The 17,331-nt window shown below is 43.3% G+C and overlaps 1 protein-coding gene across 2 annotated transcripts in view; it reads left to right on the top strand.

Annotated features, from left to right (window-relative positions):
- The first annotated feature begins 315 nt into the window (after positions 1–315).
- VIT (vitrin) overlaps positions 316–17,331 on the top strand; it is a 54,280-nt gene continuing 37,264 nt past the window's right edge. The window contains exons 1-2 of one of the 2 annotated variants that reach the window (XM_010311370.2): positions 316–487; positions 16,098–16,167. In XM_010311370.2, coding sequence (XP_010309672.2) covers positions 16,137–16,167 — 31 coding nt within the window. In that variant the 5' untranslated portion in view covers positions 316–487; positions 16,098–16,136. The remainder of the gene's footprint in view (positions 488–16,097; positions 16,168–17,331) is intronic. The other variant, XM_075748873.1, reaches the window with a different exon arrangement.

Below are 17,331 nucleotides of genomic sequence, written 5' to 3' on the forward strand. Positions count from 1 at the left end.
AACATCACTGGAGTAAAGCTTTGCTTCCCAAAAGCAAAAAACTTGACAAATCTGACAGGCTAGTGCAAAAGGAGCATAGAAATCCCTACCAAAAATATGTGGGAGGGAACATATATTTAAAATAGGACCGCCTAATTCGGCTGCTAAATCAATGTAAGGAGCTCTGTACGTCTGTGTGTGCGGGAGGGAGAGGGAGAGACAGAGGGAGGGAGAGACAGAGAGGGAGAGAGGAGCAGAGGGAGGGAGGGAGGGAGGGAGGGAGGGAGGGAGGGAGAGCAATGTGCCTTTCACAGAGCTGGGAGCTTGATGGGAATGTTTGATTAGCTCCTCTCTGAAAGAGAAAAGGTGTCCAGGCCTCCCTCCGCTGCCTGCCTCTCCTTCTGTAAAATAATGTTGGCTGGAGTTTGGGATACAGAAAAGCTTGGAAAAAATAGCACTTTCATACTGTGTGGAGAAAAGGAATAAAAAGTTGCACACCTCAAGCAAGGTAATTCTGATGTCATTTCTCTGCTATATTTATTTATTAGGGGAGAGGGGGGAGTTGCTTTTTTGCCTGTTGGTAATAGTTGAATATTTTCACTGCTAAGAAACTGTAGGGACATAATTTTTTTTAGCATTCCAGCTGTGTACATAGGATCAAAGACCTAAGAGAATGAAGACATAGATGTAGAATGAAACTGTACTTTAAATTATATATACTTCTTTAAGTATTTATAAAAGCATTAAACCCCTACCGTTAAAGTGAACACATATACTCACTTGCCTGAACAGCAAGGGCTTAACTAATTGATAAAGAAAGGTGTATATTAGTCACACACCAATAGACATATATATGCCCACTGTTCAAATAGTGTGTCACAAGTAATGCAACTTGTTCCCTAAGTTTAAAATAGTTTTGCTTTCAAGACTTTTTCTTTGTCTCTTTGACCAATAGAAAGGTGTGTATTATATCATTAATTAGCACTACCTGACACCAGGGAACACTAATCTCCAAGATATAGAATGGAAAGCAGTATTATGCCAGTGACATGTATTTATGTGGTGTGAACTCCTCTACTAGATGACTAGATACAGATGTATGAACAGTACAGTAGCCTAGACGCTATATATCCTTTTGTGCTGAGTGCTTGTTTTGCTGGTGAGGCTCCAAAAATGAATAGCATTGTCAAGCCTGCCACAGCCATTCAGCTCTCTGCAGAGAGATTAGAGTCTTGGTAAGTCTCTCCAAAATGTGATTTCTCTCAGACTAGTATGAACATGAACCAAACGCCCCAAGCAAACTTTCAATCCTAGTTAATATTTTGTTCCTAGAGTTTATGGGAACTACGCCACATCCAGAGCAAAAAAGGAATTACAGATTAGAGGCAGATCCTCCTTCGAGCACACTTCTTTCTCCTCTAACCTCGTCAAAATTTAAACAAAACACCAAAAACAAGCAAGCACATACAGATAAAAAGTAGTTTAGATGGCTTTTAAAATATATTTGACTGAGAGCCGAAATGGAGTCATATATATTTATAGCTTGTATTTTACCATATACATCTTAAAGTTAAAACCACCTTGCATTTGACTATGCTTAAAGAATATATATGTTGTTCTGTATCTGTAGGACCATGTTCTTCAGATTTTATTCAGTTCATCACTTGAATGACAGTCATTGCTGCAAGACTGGTCTCTTTCAGAGATGCAAAGAGAGCTCAAGCAAAAATAACTGCATTATACACTTACTTTTTGAATATTAAATTAGTATCTTATTTTAAAGAGACTTATTTTACTTGCATATTTTATCTAATCCTTCAAGTTGCTGGGGTTGTTCTCACTGGGATGACAGAAAAGACTTCCTGTCTTTCTGCTAGTCAAGACATAAGAAATATTTTTTTAAAAAAGAACCCTTGACTGTGCTGCCAGTATAAGTCAGTATTTCTTTGTGTTTCCACCTGTAGTAGGATTTTTATGTTCCTAACTTGCTCACTACTTTATGTAAGACACTACTTTCCCTGGTACTGTTCTTACGCATGACTTACCACTGGCTGGTTGAACTAAGTAGTTTTACTAACTAAACCAGGTTTCTTCACACTTGGGATGCAAGAAAAATACCCCATGTGGATTCTCTTGTGTCTAATAAGAATGAGATCTCACCACAGTCTTTCCTTTAGTGGAGACATTAACAAGGTGTCCCCCCTTCACCCAGCTACTTACTTTCACAGAAGTAGTAGGAAATTAACTTTTACACTCCCTTTTGTCAAACTTGATTAATTGGAATATTTCTAAAACAGGACTTCCTAAGACACGGTGTGAACACAGAAGTTGGGAAAACAGGCTAATTACTTCATGCGAAATAACAGAATTATTTACTATTTCTGGCCATTGCTTTGTAGAAAACACTGCTAAAAATAAACCTGAAGTTTACATAACAGTGGCATCAAAGACTTGACCGTACCTGGTCTGCCTGGAGAATTTTTAACTTTTTTCCTTTTCATCCCTGAGCCACAAATAAAGCTTTAGACAGAAAATAATGCCCAGCAGCTGAGCCAACCCAAGGCTCAGGACATACATGTTCAAGTTTCCATTTTACTAAAAGTCTCCTAAATGATGATAGGTAAGTCATTTTAGGGCACCTGGCTGATACGAGCAATAAAAGTGATAGCTCAGTTTACTATTTGCATCTGTGACTGTATTCTTCCTCTGGTGTCTTGAGGCTAAACACATAAGAAAAAATGTTGTGGCACTCATAGCCATGTACTGCCTGTACAGAGGGGCTGGAATGGGCAGGTGCTGGAGCAGTGAGGTGCGTGTTGGCTCGTTGCAATGGGGTGGGGAGGCACCGTCTTTTCTGGATGGGTGGTGAAAGGCAATAGTCGGGGATTTCCTGAGAGCCCTCGGGGATGTTCTGGCCCCCTGAAGCTCTGAGTCCACCAGGACTCCTCCAGCGTGCTGCAGGATCAGCTGAGGTTTAGACCTCCCATTCAGGGCTCAGAAAATGGACATTGAATGGATATGTTCCGCCTTCTGAAAGCCCATCCATCATACAGGTCTCATTGGCCTGTGTCGGAAAACAGAAACACAGAGCAAAACAAAAATAAACACAAAACTGAAGTTTTGGGTTTGGGTTTTTTTAAGGACCTAAAAATAATAGTCATAGTATGTGTTGTACATACGGCCAGGGAGGATGCAGCTACAGCAGTCACAGTTCTGCCCTCCTCATCTTTCTGCTGTGGAGTAGTTTTTAAGGCCAGAGTCAGAGAGAGAGATAGGTGCTTAACACCTACTTAGAGCACTTCAATTCCTCTTTTGAACTTGCCGGGGCACAAGGAGCCCCCTTGTCCCAGTGCTGGCCTGGGGTGCCTGTGCTAGAGCTCAGCTGGGACCTGGGACAATGCGGCCCCTGTTCTGGGCCCGGCTGTCACACAGAGACTATAATTATCTCTCTTCTAATGACCAGCCAGGCAAGATAACAGTTTTTATGCTATGTTTAGAAAACAATGTCTTACTACAAATTGACGGTTCAGTCGCCTGTAAAAGAGCCTCTCTAACAGTCCTGGTGCAGCTGCCATTCTTTTGCATCCTGGTGCCTTTATCTGCTGCACATTTCACACTTGGAAAACTTGGGTGAATGCTGCACAGGCAGCGCAGTCTCCCCCTGCCACAGCAGAGGCTCAGAGAGGTCCAGAAGTGCCCAGAAAATCTGTAACCATTTAAATTGTATCTCTATTAGTAAATTAAACTCTGACTGTCTGGCTCACAACAGCCCGGATCGCACTTTAGCCCCCGACCCAAAGGGGCTGCAGGCACTGCTGCGGGCGCTATGGAAGGGAGCAGTAAGGCTGCCTTTTACTGACTCCTGATAATGCCCTGCGGAAAGCAAGCTGCAGCAAAAAGTGGGATGTGAAGGGACTTGCTGCAGATAAAAGAGGAGCGTGTATTACTGACGAGCTTTTCTTCCAGTGCTGTGGCCCACAGACAAGTCGAGGATCTACTGAAATGCTGTAGGCTCCTAAGGCATCTCTGGGGTAGCTGTACTGGCCAGCTGAGATTGCAGCCCGTGGGGATGTATGTGACCCTTGCAAACACTGGGAGGTACCAGAAGTGGGCAGTCCTGACAGCGTGGTACTTATGGGTTAGCTACCCAAGTATTTGCTCTGGGCTCTGCAAACATTTTGCACCAAACTCTGTGCTGGGGCAGCTGCACGTTTAGTGGTGTCTGAGGGCTGCTCCCACATCCTCTGCCGGTGCCCTGTCAGCAGAGGAGCAGAGTGCACTCCCTCTTTCTGCAGCCGGCTCATCCTCACCTCTCTTGCCACCTTCTCTGATCTGTCATCTCCGCTCGTCCCTGCAGCAGGCCATGGGTAGGTCACTTTGGGCTGCCTTTCCTGATCAGGTTCATTTTTCAGCAAATGACCCCTGGAAAAAAAACCCAGAAAGCGTTGATCAGATATAAAATGTCCCAATGAATTGAAACCAGCAATATTTCTCATGAAAATGTATTTTAATTTAAAAAGATAGCACCATCTGCAGCTTTTTCTTTCCTTTTGAAGCAGGGCACTGAAATCTATAGCTCGTATCCCAAACTGGAAACACATTTGCATTCAGCAGAGTATTTATAACCACCTCTGCTTCATACAAATCATCCAGGTTTAAGCAGTTCTTAACCTGACAAGTCTTACTGTCATGACTGAATTGGCTTTCTAGCACCCATTAAGTCCATCCTACCTTTGGTTTATCTCCAGAGCTTCAGAGTGCATTAAGAGGTCAGTGGCACATTAAGAACATGATATGTGTCAGTTATCCTTAATGCATCTCGTTCCACAGGACATCCCATAGTCACAGACACAAAAAATACTTTCAAGATCAATTTGCATTTGCAAACTGGTTTTTGGCCTGTCACCTTATAAAATAGCTTTGTAAATGTAACACATGTAACACAGGAGCCAACGATCTCTCAGCTGGCAGCTGGTTTCATATGAAGAAAAGCACATAATTGCCAAGTGACAGTTTTACATCAGCCAAAATTTCTGGAGAAATTCTGATTGATTTTGTGTAGCTTCATGCAGCCTTTAATGTCCCCACCAGGATGAGTTGGGGATTTCCAGCAACTCCAGGCTTGTACATAAAACTGTGGAAATTTTTACCTCTCTAAAATCACTTGTTTACATGGAAGTTTGGATGTGGCCACCTCTGTGCCTCTAAATCTCCCTGCCAGGTTCCTTTAGGGATTCAGAAGGCTCCATTCTTTTCATTTTCCCCAAATACATAGTTTACCCTTGAGTCTGTAGAACAAGGGTGAGACACAGAGGAAAGCTGGCAGCAGCGCTGTGTATCCTGGCCCTGGTCACCTTCAGTGAGTCAGAGTTACAAACGGGTAATGGCTCTGTGACTCTGGGGGCTATTTTCACAGCTTCCAGCCAGCCAGGGACGATGGGAGCCCATCCTGTTCACCTTGGTGGGAGCCCATCCTGCTCACCTCTCTTGCAATGCATCTGCAACACTCCGGCATTTGGTTCTCCTGGCCTTGGTGGGAGAAGGGTTTGGAATATGAAGTGTATGAAGAAAGAGAGGCTGTTTGGGGATGAGGCTAAATGGGAAGGAGAGGAGTGTCCAGATGAGGGAGGGGAAAGGTTACAGAAGTTTAGAGTTGTTGCAATGGAACAATTTGGTACAAATGGGATTGCTTGCCAGGTCAAATACAGGCATCACACAAGTCAGATAAATCTTCTTTCACCCTGCTTTGGGGACAGTCTTTCTACCAAACTGCATCTCAAAATATATGGTCATTTCGGATGTAAAGTCTCAGGCTTCCATGGTCTACATTTTCTATTCTCACTGGTGAAATTTGTGTGTAGGAAGAAATATGTAAGTTAGGCAACCATTAGATTTGAAGTAGAAGCTCATATGGTAATCTCCTAAAGCCAAAGTTCAGAAAAACTTCCTGAGCATGGAAGTGGATTATGCAATATTGAGGTCTGCAGGCTTAGTTTTGTTTTAAAAACAAAAGACTATACATTACAAATTCCTGCTCCTAGTCCATGTGATAAGCACAGTTTTTCTTTTTGATCTCAGGCTCTCAGAAACAGAATCCTGTGAGTCATCTCTATTCCAAAACAGCAGGTTTTAAAAGCTTCTAATATGCAAAATTAATAAATTAGTGTCAGCCTGGTCCTTAGACACATTTCCCAACAATTCCTGGCTGCACCTACACTGTCACAGTATCCAGGACTGGGCTCTGGAGGCCACTTTCTCCACCACTATGTTGTCTAGCTCCTCAAGTCCCCTCTGGGCCACTTGGATATTGAGGCATGTAGTTTGGAAGCATAACCATCTCTCATGTTGTCTGCATGACCCATATGCTAGAGAGCCCACTCCTGCCAGTTGCCAAGGGCTGCCAACACACATGCCATAAGGCTGCACAGCTTGGCCCACACTATGTCAGGTGTCTCAACAGCACCTCCACCAGCAGCACGTCTTCAGAAACCCAGCACTACTCATAATAGCCTCATTTATAACGGCAGCACCCATGCAAACCCATAGCTCACTTTCATCCTCAAAAGCGGCATGGAGTCCCTAGATGTCTGCTGCAGTTATTAAAAAATAGAAACAGTATTCACAGGTCCACAGTTTTCAAATGGCTCCTCACAACAGGAACATCTGCTTAACAGGAGATTTTAGCTTAAATGTGCTGGCTGGGTTACCGGTGGGCTGCAGACCAGCACCAGGTGAGGGGCATACAACTGAAACAGCCTGCAGCAAAGCCAAAGCAGCAATGACCACTAGCTGAGAAGGTCAGCCTACCACAGTCCAAGGCGTAAGACTCCATCCTCACCATAGCCTTGCACCATGAGCCCTTGAGGAGCAGGACTCACCTCCAACCCAGGAGGCGGAGATGGGACAGACTTCCAAACTCAAAGATCTCTCTGGAGAAGACAGCAGAGAAGCATTTAGCTTATCCGCAGAAGTGTTGGTAGACTCTGCCTAAAGACTAGACTAGACTAAAGACTAGCTTTTGATGTTGTCTGTGAGGAGTATGAGAAAGCACAGATCTAGCGAGTGGCCTTAGGAGCCCCTCATGGCTCAGACCATGGACATGAGTGCACCTCCAGCAGAAGATCCAGGTATGCCTTTTGTACCTGGCTACACCACAACAGCTCATGCATCTCCTCCAAGCATTCAGGTGGCACCTTTATATCCCCTACCTAGGGAAAGTAGGGAGCCTGGGGTCCACCTGCAGGACATGGTGTACATGCAACGTCCTGGGATGTGGGGTCAGGCATCCTGGCCCTCGACAGCCATCCCTGCAAGGAGGCAAAGGATGTGGAAGTCCCAGCAAAGCAGCACTAGAAGATGACTGAGACTCATAATGCATTTTGGGGTTCTTTTCTGATTTGCCTTTTGTAGCAGTCTCCTTTGTATCACAGGTTGGTCTTTCCTAAACTAAAGGTATCAGAGAGATATCTGAGTGAGATGGAAGGAAAGGGTCCCAAGCAGGAATAATGCAGTTAGTCAGGAAGAAATAATATTTTTTGAAAAATACAAAATATATAAGGGGAAAATTTAAAGTAGTGCAAGGAGCATGAGACTATCACACCGAGAACTATAATACAAAATTGTAACTACACTCTCCACTTTGTTCCACTGGTTTCCACTACAGAAGCAGATTTCAGCTTAGCTTTTCAAAGTGCTTTCTACAGCTTCCCTGGTGCTTCCTGATTTGCTGAAGATATTTTGTGTAGGATGCTTCCTTGATCAAGTTGTCATTACTAGACATCAATAAATTTCACCCCTTACTGCCTTATTTCAAACCAGTGCCACAGGCCAGGGTAATTCCAGATTATTTTTTTAAAATACATATCTTTTCTGAATCCTTATCCAACCAGTCCCTGGCTTTGGCATGAGGCATCAGTAGTAATACTGACTGCAGGAGATACTGAATCCATAAAGGTTTTTCTGTGAGATGGTGCATAAATTTACTGCAATGCTTAAGGATCAGTTTTGCTTTTGACCTAGACGTATAGCTCACTTTTGTAGTAACGGGATACATGTAGAGTAATAAGCAGAGTGTAAACATCCTAAAATTTCTCTTAATTTCTGCTTCTAAGTTTCTACCAAAAAAAAAGGTGTCAAGTTTTGTTTGAACATGCTTCAGAAATTCCAGAAACCATCCCCAGGGTGATGTGCAGTGCCTTTAACACAAATTCTTCACTTTTAGACAAAATATGTACCTTCAGGGGAATTCTGACACACTACAATCCTTCGTAGTTTGCAGGCAGCACAGCAGCATGGTTAGTCAGCGCTCTTTTCATTGTGCATCCAACCTGAGAAACCACGTACTGCACTTCAAAAAGTCACTTCGACTTGTTAAAAATCATTTGTCGGAAATAGAGGATGATGCATTTTCTGAAAAATGAAAGAAATGTGGCCACGAATCTCATGCCACAAAACTAGCACAGCCCTCGGGCATTGCTGAATTGCAGTTTCTTTCAGTTCCTTGGGGAAATGCCAGTGCCAGGGATTGATGGTACCTGGCTAGCGTCTGACTGATGTTAAGCAGAAGTAGTTAGAAAAGGGAAAGAAGTTCTCTGCAACAGTGAGCAAGCTCTAGCATGCAGAGGGAGCACGGACTTGAGCCTGGGAGTGAGTAGACATGATACATGAGTAGACAAGAGCCGTGGAGGGGAGGGGGATGGAGGGAAGGAGTTGTGTGGACAGGGATTCACAGGTTTGAGCTAAAAGCAATTCCCAATGAGCCATAAAAGCTGTGCATCAAAATGGGGGGGGAAAAAAGCATAAAACATTAACAGAAACCAGGAAAGTACAGTGTAATGACCTTCATAGAAATCGTCCTCTGGATAGTCCAAATTATTTTTTTTCTGTGAGTGGGTGACATTCTAAATGTATCTCTTCCTTTGCTGGAAAGGGCAGGTCAGACCAGCATAATTGATGGTTATCTTGCTGAGACAGATGAAACAGTATAATCATTGCAGTTTTATTTAGGCTCTGAGAAAGGTCTGGCAAGTTAAATCACACTGTAGTTTTAAATAAATTACCTTCTTCTGAAAGAGCTCTGTAGAAAGTAGAGAAATAATTCGTCACTGCTACTTCAACCTTATGTTGTTTTAATTCCAGAGCATTGCATGAACACAAAATGAGTAGTGCAGGGCTGCTTGGGTGTTTTTATTTGGCTCTAAATTGCTGGGTATAACATCTCTTCATTATACCTACCTGAATGGAGCTATTTTGGACTAAATTCTTCTTGCAAATCTGCATGTAAATGGTTCTTAAATAGCTCTTAAAAAAAAGGACTCCTGTGCCCAAAGTGCAACTTAGGTAGAACTTAGACTTCTGAATCCACCCACACCTCACTTCAATGACTTGAGAATGACTTGACAGGTACCCTGCAAGAGGTACTGGCCACCAGCAGCCCCCCTAGCCCTCTTCTGAGTCAGGGACCTCATGGAGCAGAGCAGGCACCATTTAAAACATGATGTGGCAGCCACAACAATCAAGCTTTTGTAGTAAGAGGCAAGTGGTTAGAACACTTAATCAGGGATAACTGTATCAGAGCTGTCCGTGGCCTCAGAGAGTTTGAACCCATGTTTTCTTCATCACCAAAGAGGTCCCGCATCATCAGACTCCAGGACACAAAAGATTGGGATACCCCCCCATTCTCCATGATGAAGCAGGACCCCTGTGCAACCAGGAATACCAAATGTGGGGTCAGAAAGAAAGCGAGTGAGAAGAGGCCTGACTTGCTCCTTGCTTGCATGCCTGGCCGAGTCTCTGGCTTTGCTCCTGGAAGGAGCACGCGTTTCACGGTGGATCACTACTGCATAAAAAGTCGAGCGAGTCCAGGGAGAGGGAAGGTCCTTGGACCGTAAGTCCTCTTCCCCATCTGAATGTCCAAACCACAGGGCTGCAGAGACACTCCTCAGGCACCTTCTCGGCTCTTAGGATCCTAGACGCACAGTGGTCTAGTTTCAGTAGAGAGGGGACAACATGCCCAGGCATCCTCGGTACCCTTGGGGACAGCACCCTCACTCTCAAAAAATCTCCTCCATCACTTTGTAGAGGGCCTCCAAGAGGTGAGGCCTCTGCTCTCTCCAGGGTCATTTTGAACCCTTAGTTCTTCTCCAAGCAGAGGCTATAACCTCTGACCACCTCTGAGCTAACATTGCTGTGCATGGCGAGCCAGGGTCCTTCAGGCCACTCGGGGAATATTTCCATGTTTTGTTTGTCAGGGGCAATAGCCTACCCCCATTTTAGGCAGCTCACAGACCACCCAGTAGGCTCAACGGCCCAACCTGCCTGTAGTTACCACACGCTGACACCAGTAAGCCAAGCCAGTCAGCAGAACTTGCTTGAGAAACAGGGCTGACAGCTACGTCTGTAAGGCAGTATCGTGTAAACCAGCATGTGTCCAAGACACGGAGCAGTGTCCAAGCCCTCAGCACCCACCTCTGAAGAAAAAAGGCCTAAAAGGCAAGGAAAAACCACAGCAGCCATTTACTTGCTGTTGAAGGGTCACTACCCTGGGGGTGGAGGACCACCACTGACCAGCTGTGGGTTTTGTCTTGCAACAGAAAGCAGCTGTCAAGCAGTATGCAGCTACTGCTTAGGTGGTAAAGGAAATTATTCAAAATTAATAACCCTGCCTCTAATCCTAATGCTAGCTGTGTACGTAATGCAAAGACTCTTTAAGGCAAAAGCACAAGCTGTCTCCAGGCTCAGAAACTCATTTAGCAGTGGTTTGGTTGGTAATTTTATTAAATACACAATTGCCTCGTGCAATTTCTGATACTTCTTAGAACTCCTCCACCACAAGGAAAAGACCTGCAGCCATAAAAGCCTGTGTTTCCTTGTTGGCTCTTTCTGAGGCGCTGGATAATTAAGCAGAGTGAACCATACTGCTCCGAAGCTCAGCACCGCCTCCAGGAAGCATTTGTGGGTTCTCAGTCCTAGTTCCACCTGCCTCCGGCCATCTGGCCAAGATGCGGAGTTTGCAACCGCAGCAGAGGTTCCTCTGAAAGCTGAAGAAGGTCGAAGAATGCACATGGTACAGGAAACCTTGAGTTTCTTATTGACACTTCCCACAAACAGCGTGGGCAATTAATTTCTTTTCTTCTCATTGACATGATAAAGTATGTCATGACCTATCTTCACAGATGGTGCTGGTACAGATACTAGCTTTCTCTTGCCTCAATTATAGCAAGCCCCATGCAATTTCCTTCATATATGAAAGAAAAAAGGTGAGCATTCAACCACCTTTCTTATAGAGAAGCTGATGAGGTCTGTGATACATTTTTTAATTCCTGGATGAATATATTCTAGTTCAGATCACTCAAAAAGTAAAGTCCAGCATCCCATGTGAACAAGCTCACCCTTGCAAAATAGCACCTTGCATCTTACCTTTTGGTATCCAGTGACCTGGCTTGTGGTACCTACAGGGCAATCTAAGCCTCTGAAATTAATATAGTTACAAACTCGGCTTTTCTGGCTCAGCAGAGCTTATTACTTGCCTTTTTAAAATAAATGACTTGGGGTTTTTTATGTATAGACTTTCAGAGCAACACAGTGCAGAGAGCGTACATCATTCCTTCCTTCAGACAAGAGAAGGCGTGAAACTAAATCACGTGTGACAAGTGTTAACCATATTACCTAGTGTGCACCAAAATGAATAGCTATCATACTACTGAGCAAGGTACAATACCATGGGGACAGAATATGAGCATGAAACAAAGAAAAGGTTAAGCAATTTTTTAGAAAGAGACAAAACAAAAAACAAATCTAAAATGTTTTATTCTAGAAGATGATGATCAGCTCTGCTTTATCCAAACCAGTTTACTCACACCTACACCAAGCCCGCTTGATTGTCCCATAAAGGGCACATACTTAACTCAACCCACAGAGCTTAGAGATCATGTTGTTAACTCCACACTACTTGCTCAGATAGCTTTCCAACAAAGTCCACTTCTGTTTTTTTATGGTGCTAGTGCTGCTGCAATATTACAACCCCTCGAGAAGGCAGAACAATAACACACAATACTGTGGTACAAAGACAGTACACAAATTAATTTATGCAGTGCAGGAGATTACAGGAAATAAACTGCTTACTCCTGCAGACACAAAGCACGTGGCACCAGCAAAGAATTTCAGTTTGATTGTGGAACAGACAGCAGTGCCTGACACCAAATATCAAGGACTTAAAACCCACACTTCTATCAGAAAATGTTATAGTTTGCCATACAGTGACAATTTATACAGATTAAAACCATCTGTTTGTTTGTAGCCTTTAACAGCTTTCTCAGATCTTTATAAAAGTCAAGCTGCTAATAAAAGGTCAGTATAAAAAATCTTACTTTATATGTAGAAAGAATAGTTTGCTAGCTCTGTCTCTTCCCTGACATTCAAGCTGTTTCAAGTATTTGTGGTAGGGAGAAAGTAATCAACATTCTTTCAAACAGAAATTTGATTTTAAAAGGTAAAATAGCACCTGCACTGGAAAACACTGAAGGAGATGCTTGTACTTGGCTTAGCTGGGATTTAAGCACATGTTAATATAATCCATATACTTAACTGCTTTCCTGGTATAAGGGTAACTTCTGTTATGGCAGTCTGAAGGATACCGATGAGAAAACGTACTCTGATGATAAACAAAGATCCAGCATGCAGTTTAGGAGATTTAATAGTGAATGGTCACTAGTTACCAGTACTGACTGGGACTGCAAATACCACATTAATGGAAATCTGATAAAGACAAATCTCAGCAAAGCTCATACTCCAGACTAATCCAAAACAGAAACTTTTGGGTTTGTTTTAATGGGATCTATTCATTTGGCAAAGGAACAATAGCTCTGTGTTTAATACCAAAGTATCGTTCTTGATCTACAAATAAAACATCCCAAAACCTCCCATTGGATCTAAATGGACTAAAAAGCCTGTCATATGCATGGGTCTGTTTGCAGGATCAGAGAGCCCTGCTTTCCCTTTCCTTCCCAGAGAAACAAAAAACCCCACTATTTTATTCCAGGCTGTTACTCCCTTTACCATTTTGAAGTAGTGGGTGCCATGCTAGTATACAGTATAGGAGATCTCGTACGACTTAAATCAGGTGACTCGCTAGGCCCCAAATACAATGAATGCACACAGACTTCCCACAACGGAAAGCTTGGAGTGTCTGAGCCAGGCACTAAAGGTCGGCAGCATAAATCCTCCTGCGCTTTCCCCCATGTGACAGCCCAAGGTCTGAAGGCCAGGACCTCCCTTGAGAGTGTTGCCACCAGAGCTGTGTCACAGGATGTCTGTGCATTTCTCCTGGCATACCAGTGCCTAATGCAGAAATTAATATAATGGCAAAAATAAGTTTCTTTGCTATTATAATTTCTTTCCATCAGGATACTAGTATAAACTGCACCAGAAAAAAGTAGACAGTCCACAATAGGATGCTTTTGAGTGTAGCTATGACAACAAATCTGTTAAGTAAATCTAACAACGGCCTTGTGTAAATGCTTCTGTTAACTCTCCTGTTGATAAAATACCTGTTATTGCAGGCTAAGGGGTCTGCCGATAGGCTTTACATATGAACTCCTTTTAGATTTATTGGCCTCTTTCTGCAGGAAATTCATAGTATTTTATAAAAGAAAAAAAAAAAAAACCAACCCAACAGACACTTTCTGTTGCCTCGAAAAGCAATACCAGCAGACTAGGCAGAGACTGCAATTACAGCCAAGTCTGGGATAGTGCCACCCAAGAGGACTGGGTTGGCTCCTGGGGCGGCTGGCCTTGGCTTGGGGACAGCAGGGCCTTCAGAAAGCAATCAGAAGTCTTGTGCAGTATTGGTGGTAGAGGTGGTTTATATATTGTGAGAGACAGGAAACGTTAGGTAGTATTGGACTCTCTCCACAAAGGACACAGCAACTCAGCCATGAATCCAGCTTTTACATGGATCCTTTACCATCGCAAACCTTTTCTACTCTAGTTAAGCTGGAGATGAAAATACCTCAGCACCGAGCCAAGTACTATCAGGACAAATTCTCACAGCTCTCTTTGACTTTAAACAAAGATGCCACTGCTGAATTTACTCACTGCAGATTTGGGGAATGCTCATAGTAAGATGCATTTTCCAAAGCCTAAGTCAATGCCAGTAAAGTCTTTGATGATGCATGGTGATCCTCCAAATGACCTGCAACTCTTACTCTTTTTCTGGGACTGACCTGAAGTGAGAACTTATTATGAGGGGGGGCAATTTTTTGATACCTTTGAAGGGTAACATGATGTGGTGATGACTTGAGACATAAAAGTGAAGACGAAAGCATCAGAGCTAATTAGTCTGCGCTCTCTTCCACAGCTTGTTACTGTTTCCTTTACCAGCTTCACAGTGGAAATATACTGCAGTAAATGCTTCAAATGGATTTTTCTTCCAGGAGGTGGTGGGCAAGGCTTTTTCACGGAAACTAACAGCGACAGCAGAACATTACCACTTAGCTGCTTTTGCTGCTGTAGCTTGTACAGTCTGGGGTCACCCCAACTGCACTGCCCATCGGTTTGCAGAGAGACACAGGTGAGCCACTTTCCGCACCCCCCAGGATTCGGCACGGTGTCTTCTCAGCAACCTCCGTTGCTTTCAGCTTTAGCAGCCTTGCAGGAGGGTTCTTTTAGGGAGATCATTAAGGAAAGACATGGTACTATTAGGAAGCGATACTGTTAGTATGTCCTGGCGTTTGAAGTTCTCTGATCACAGCACAGGAGCAGAAATCAGAGGTGCAGCTGGTCCCGGTAAAAAGGGTTATAAATTATATAGACCTAGAACTGGCTGAACGCAGTTTAGTCTAGCATACTGTTTTAGTCATACTCACTCAAGAAGCATATGGCTTGCTTGAAAAAGAAGAGCAATTAAAATTAAAAATGTGGAAACATTGTATATGAAGACTGATTACTGATTTTTTTTTTCTCTCTCTCCTGTATCTACTTTGTCAGTCTAAACTTCCTTCTGGGCAGACAAAGCCCTGGTTCTGAGTACACAAATCCCTATATGAAATCTGCCACTGCTATGTTTCCCAGGAGGGAGATATCTTGCTTTTCCTGATCATTTGCAGCTTTAATATTCTGTGTAGTTTCTTCCTTGAAAGAAAGCTAATTTATATTTTAGTACAAATCTTTCCATTTGTAAGCATGTAATCAGTTTATTTAAAGACCAAGTTTATTTTGATCCTTGAGCTTTTCCTGTACAACACACAAATATTTTCACCCTCTCAGACTTTTTACTGTGGTATTTGTCAAGCATCTTGTAGCATTTTAGTGACTGAGATTAATTATGAGCACCTAACCCAGGATTCTCCAAACAATCACCAAATAACTGCAAAAGCAGCATGGGAGGTGATGCCCAGGAGGAGCTGAGGGGGGGTTGTCTCTGAGAAGTTGGTATTCTTGTAGCCTGGCCAAGAGCTTCTGGGACGGTAGGAGTCAGGAATCACATATGGCGACCCGGAAGACAACATTGTCCGGATGTTCTGACAGAGTCCTCTGAATCTCAGGTGTGTGTGCACGAGCACACATACCACACCACACACACACACATCCCCCCCACACACACCCTCTCTCAGAAAAGGAAAGAAACCAGTCATTTGGCTCACAAATGATGGCATGATTGCAAGATACTTTATGTGACATTCTTCAGGAGCAGACAGACTTATGTTCCCCACATCTTTATGAGATTAAACAGTGCAGTTTGCTGTGCAGACAATGAAATTCTGTCAATATGCCTTAGAAGAGTAGTGAATGAACTTGAATAGCTGTCAGAGTGTGTCCACACCCATCATGCCCTCTGCTGCCACTGGTTTCAGAAATAAGTATGTAGAATGAAATCTTGGTTTCTGGAGGCAAAAGGCAAATCTTGGACAGAAGTAAAAAATTAGCCCATGGGAGTGCCACAGCCCAAACGCCATCTCCTCTGAGGACATCAGCTGCTCTACAAAGCATGGGAAGAGGATGCAGCATGTGAGGATTGTGAAAGGTTAAAGAAGAGTGCACAGTCCCTCTTCCCCCACTGTTGCAATATCGTCTGTGGTACCTCCGAATGCAGCCTGATGTGCTCTTCTCTTCCTTTTCAGTGCTCCTTAGTGACACATCCAGATTTTGCTTTACTCACCATGAAGGCCACAGTCATTGCAACCTTCTTTGGTAAGTACAGTTGATGTGCTGCAATTAGTAGTTTGTGGGTTTGTACTCCTGTCCTGGCTGACCAGTGGCTGCTGGCTCCTTCTCTTCCCTTTGGACTCCACAGCTGATGACGCTTTCAGTGGTGGGTGGAGTAAGCCTTGGCTTACAGCTTTTCAGAAATGGGCCACTCAAACTGCTTGATTTTGGCCGAGAAAAAATATTAGTTACTTGCAGAGATCTCTAAGTACATGACCAGCTGCATGCAGTCCATATCAGATGGCACAACTGGGCCTGAAAAATGTCCGTAATGTAAAGATTCCCTCCAAAGAAAAATCAGCTGTTTCTTACATGGGAGCATCCCTTCCCAATTTTTCTCTGTGGTCTTCCTCTTTCCGTGAACAAGAAGGTACCAAAGGAAAAAGGTTATAAATGTGTCTTATTTTCTTTCCCCTGGCAGTCAGACAGGATCTTGCTTTTTGGGAACACGTAGAGACTCCAGAATTTGCAGTTCATCTTACATGAACAATCTGGTTGATCAAGCATATTTTCTTAGTGTATTTTACTTACATGACTTCCTTTGCTGGAGATCCAGCCACCACGTAGCCTAACAATGCTGTATGAGTTTAATTGTGATATTCACAGGCAATATTCCCTCTAGCTGGGACCCTCAAGTCTGGCAGGATATCCATTCTTAGTTCAACTTTATAGCTAATTATGTAGTTTTTCTGTCTTTACTGAGACCAAATTACTTTCTCCACATTAAATTATGCCCTAACATTACATATAGTTGGGACTTTGCACTTTATTTTCCACTGGTTCTCTCCTTTTCTTTCCAACTACAGTTCTGCCTTCATTACACAACTGCACCAGTGACAAAAGGCCCCAGTACTGCATCTACACGCTGTCACTTCAGACACTGTGAGACTGATTTTTTCTTTTGAGCAAGTTCTAGGAGTTATTAAGTCTGTAAACTCTCTGCAACCAGTCTAGGGGGAGAAGAGCATAAAAGAAAGAAATAAAACTGTTGTTGCATATTCTAGTAAGATTAACTTAACAAATGATGATAGGATCAGCCAACACATCTTATAGAGTTTCAGTTCCCTCTGAAAGCTCAGAGAAGGGAAAGGTGAGTAGGAAGGTCAAGATATTTGTAATGAAGTTCCTAATTATCCATAACACAGTGCT

Source organism: Balearica regulorum, chromosome 3, assembly GCF_011004875.1.
Source record: "Balearica regulorum gibbericeps isolate bBalReg1 chromosome 3, bBalReg1.pri, whole genome shotgun sequence".
In the NCBI taxonomy this organism is placed as follows: domain Eukaryota; kingdom Metazoa; phylum Chordata; class Aves; order Gruiformes; family Gruidae; genus Balearica; species Balearica regulorum.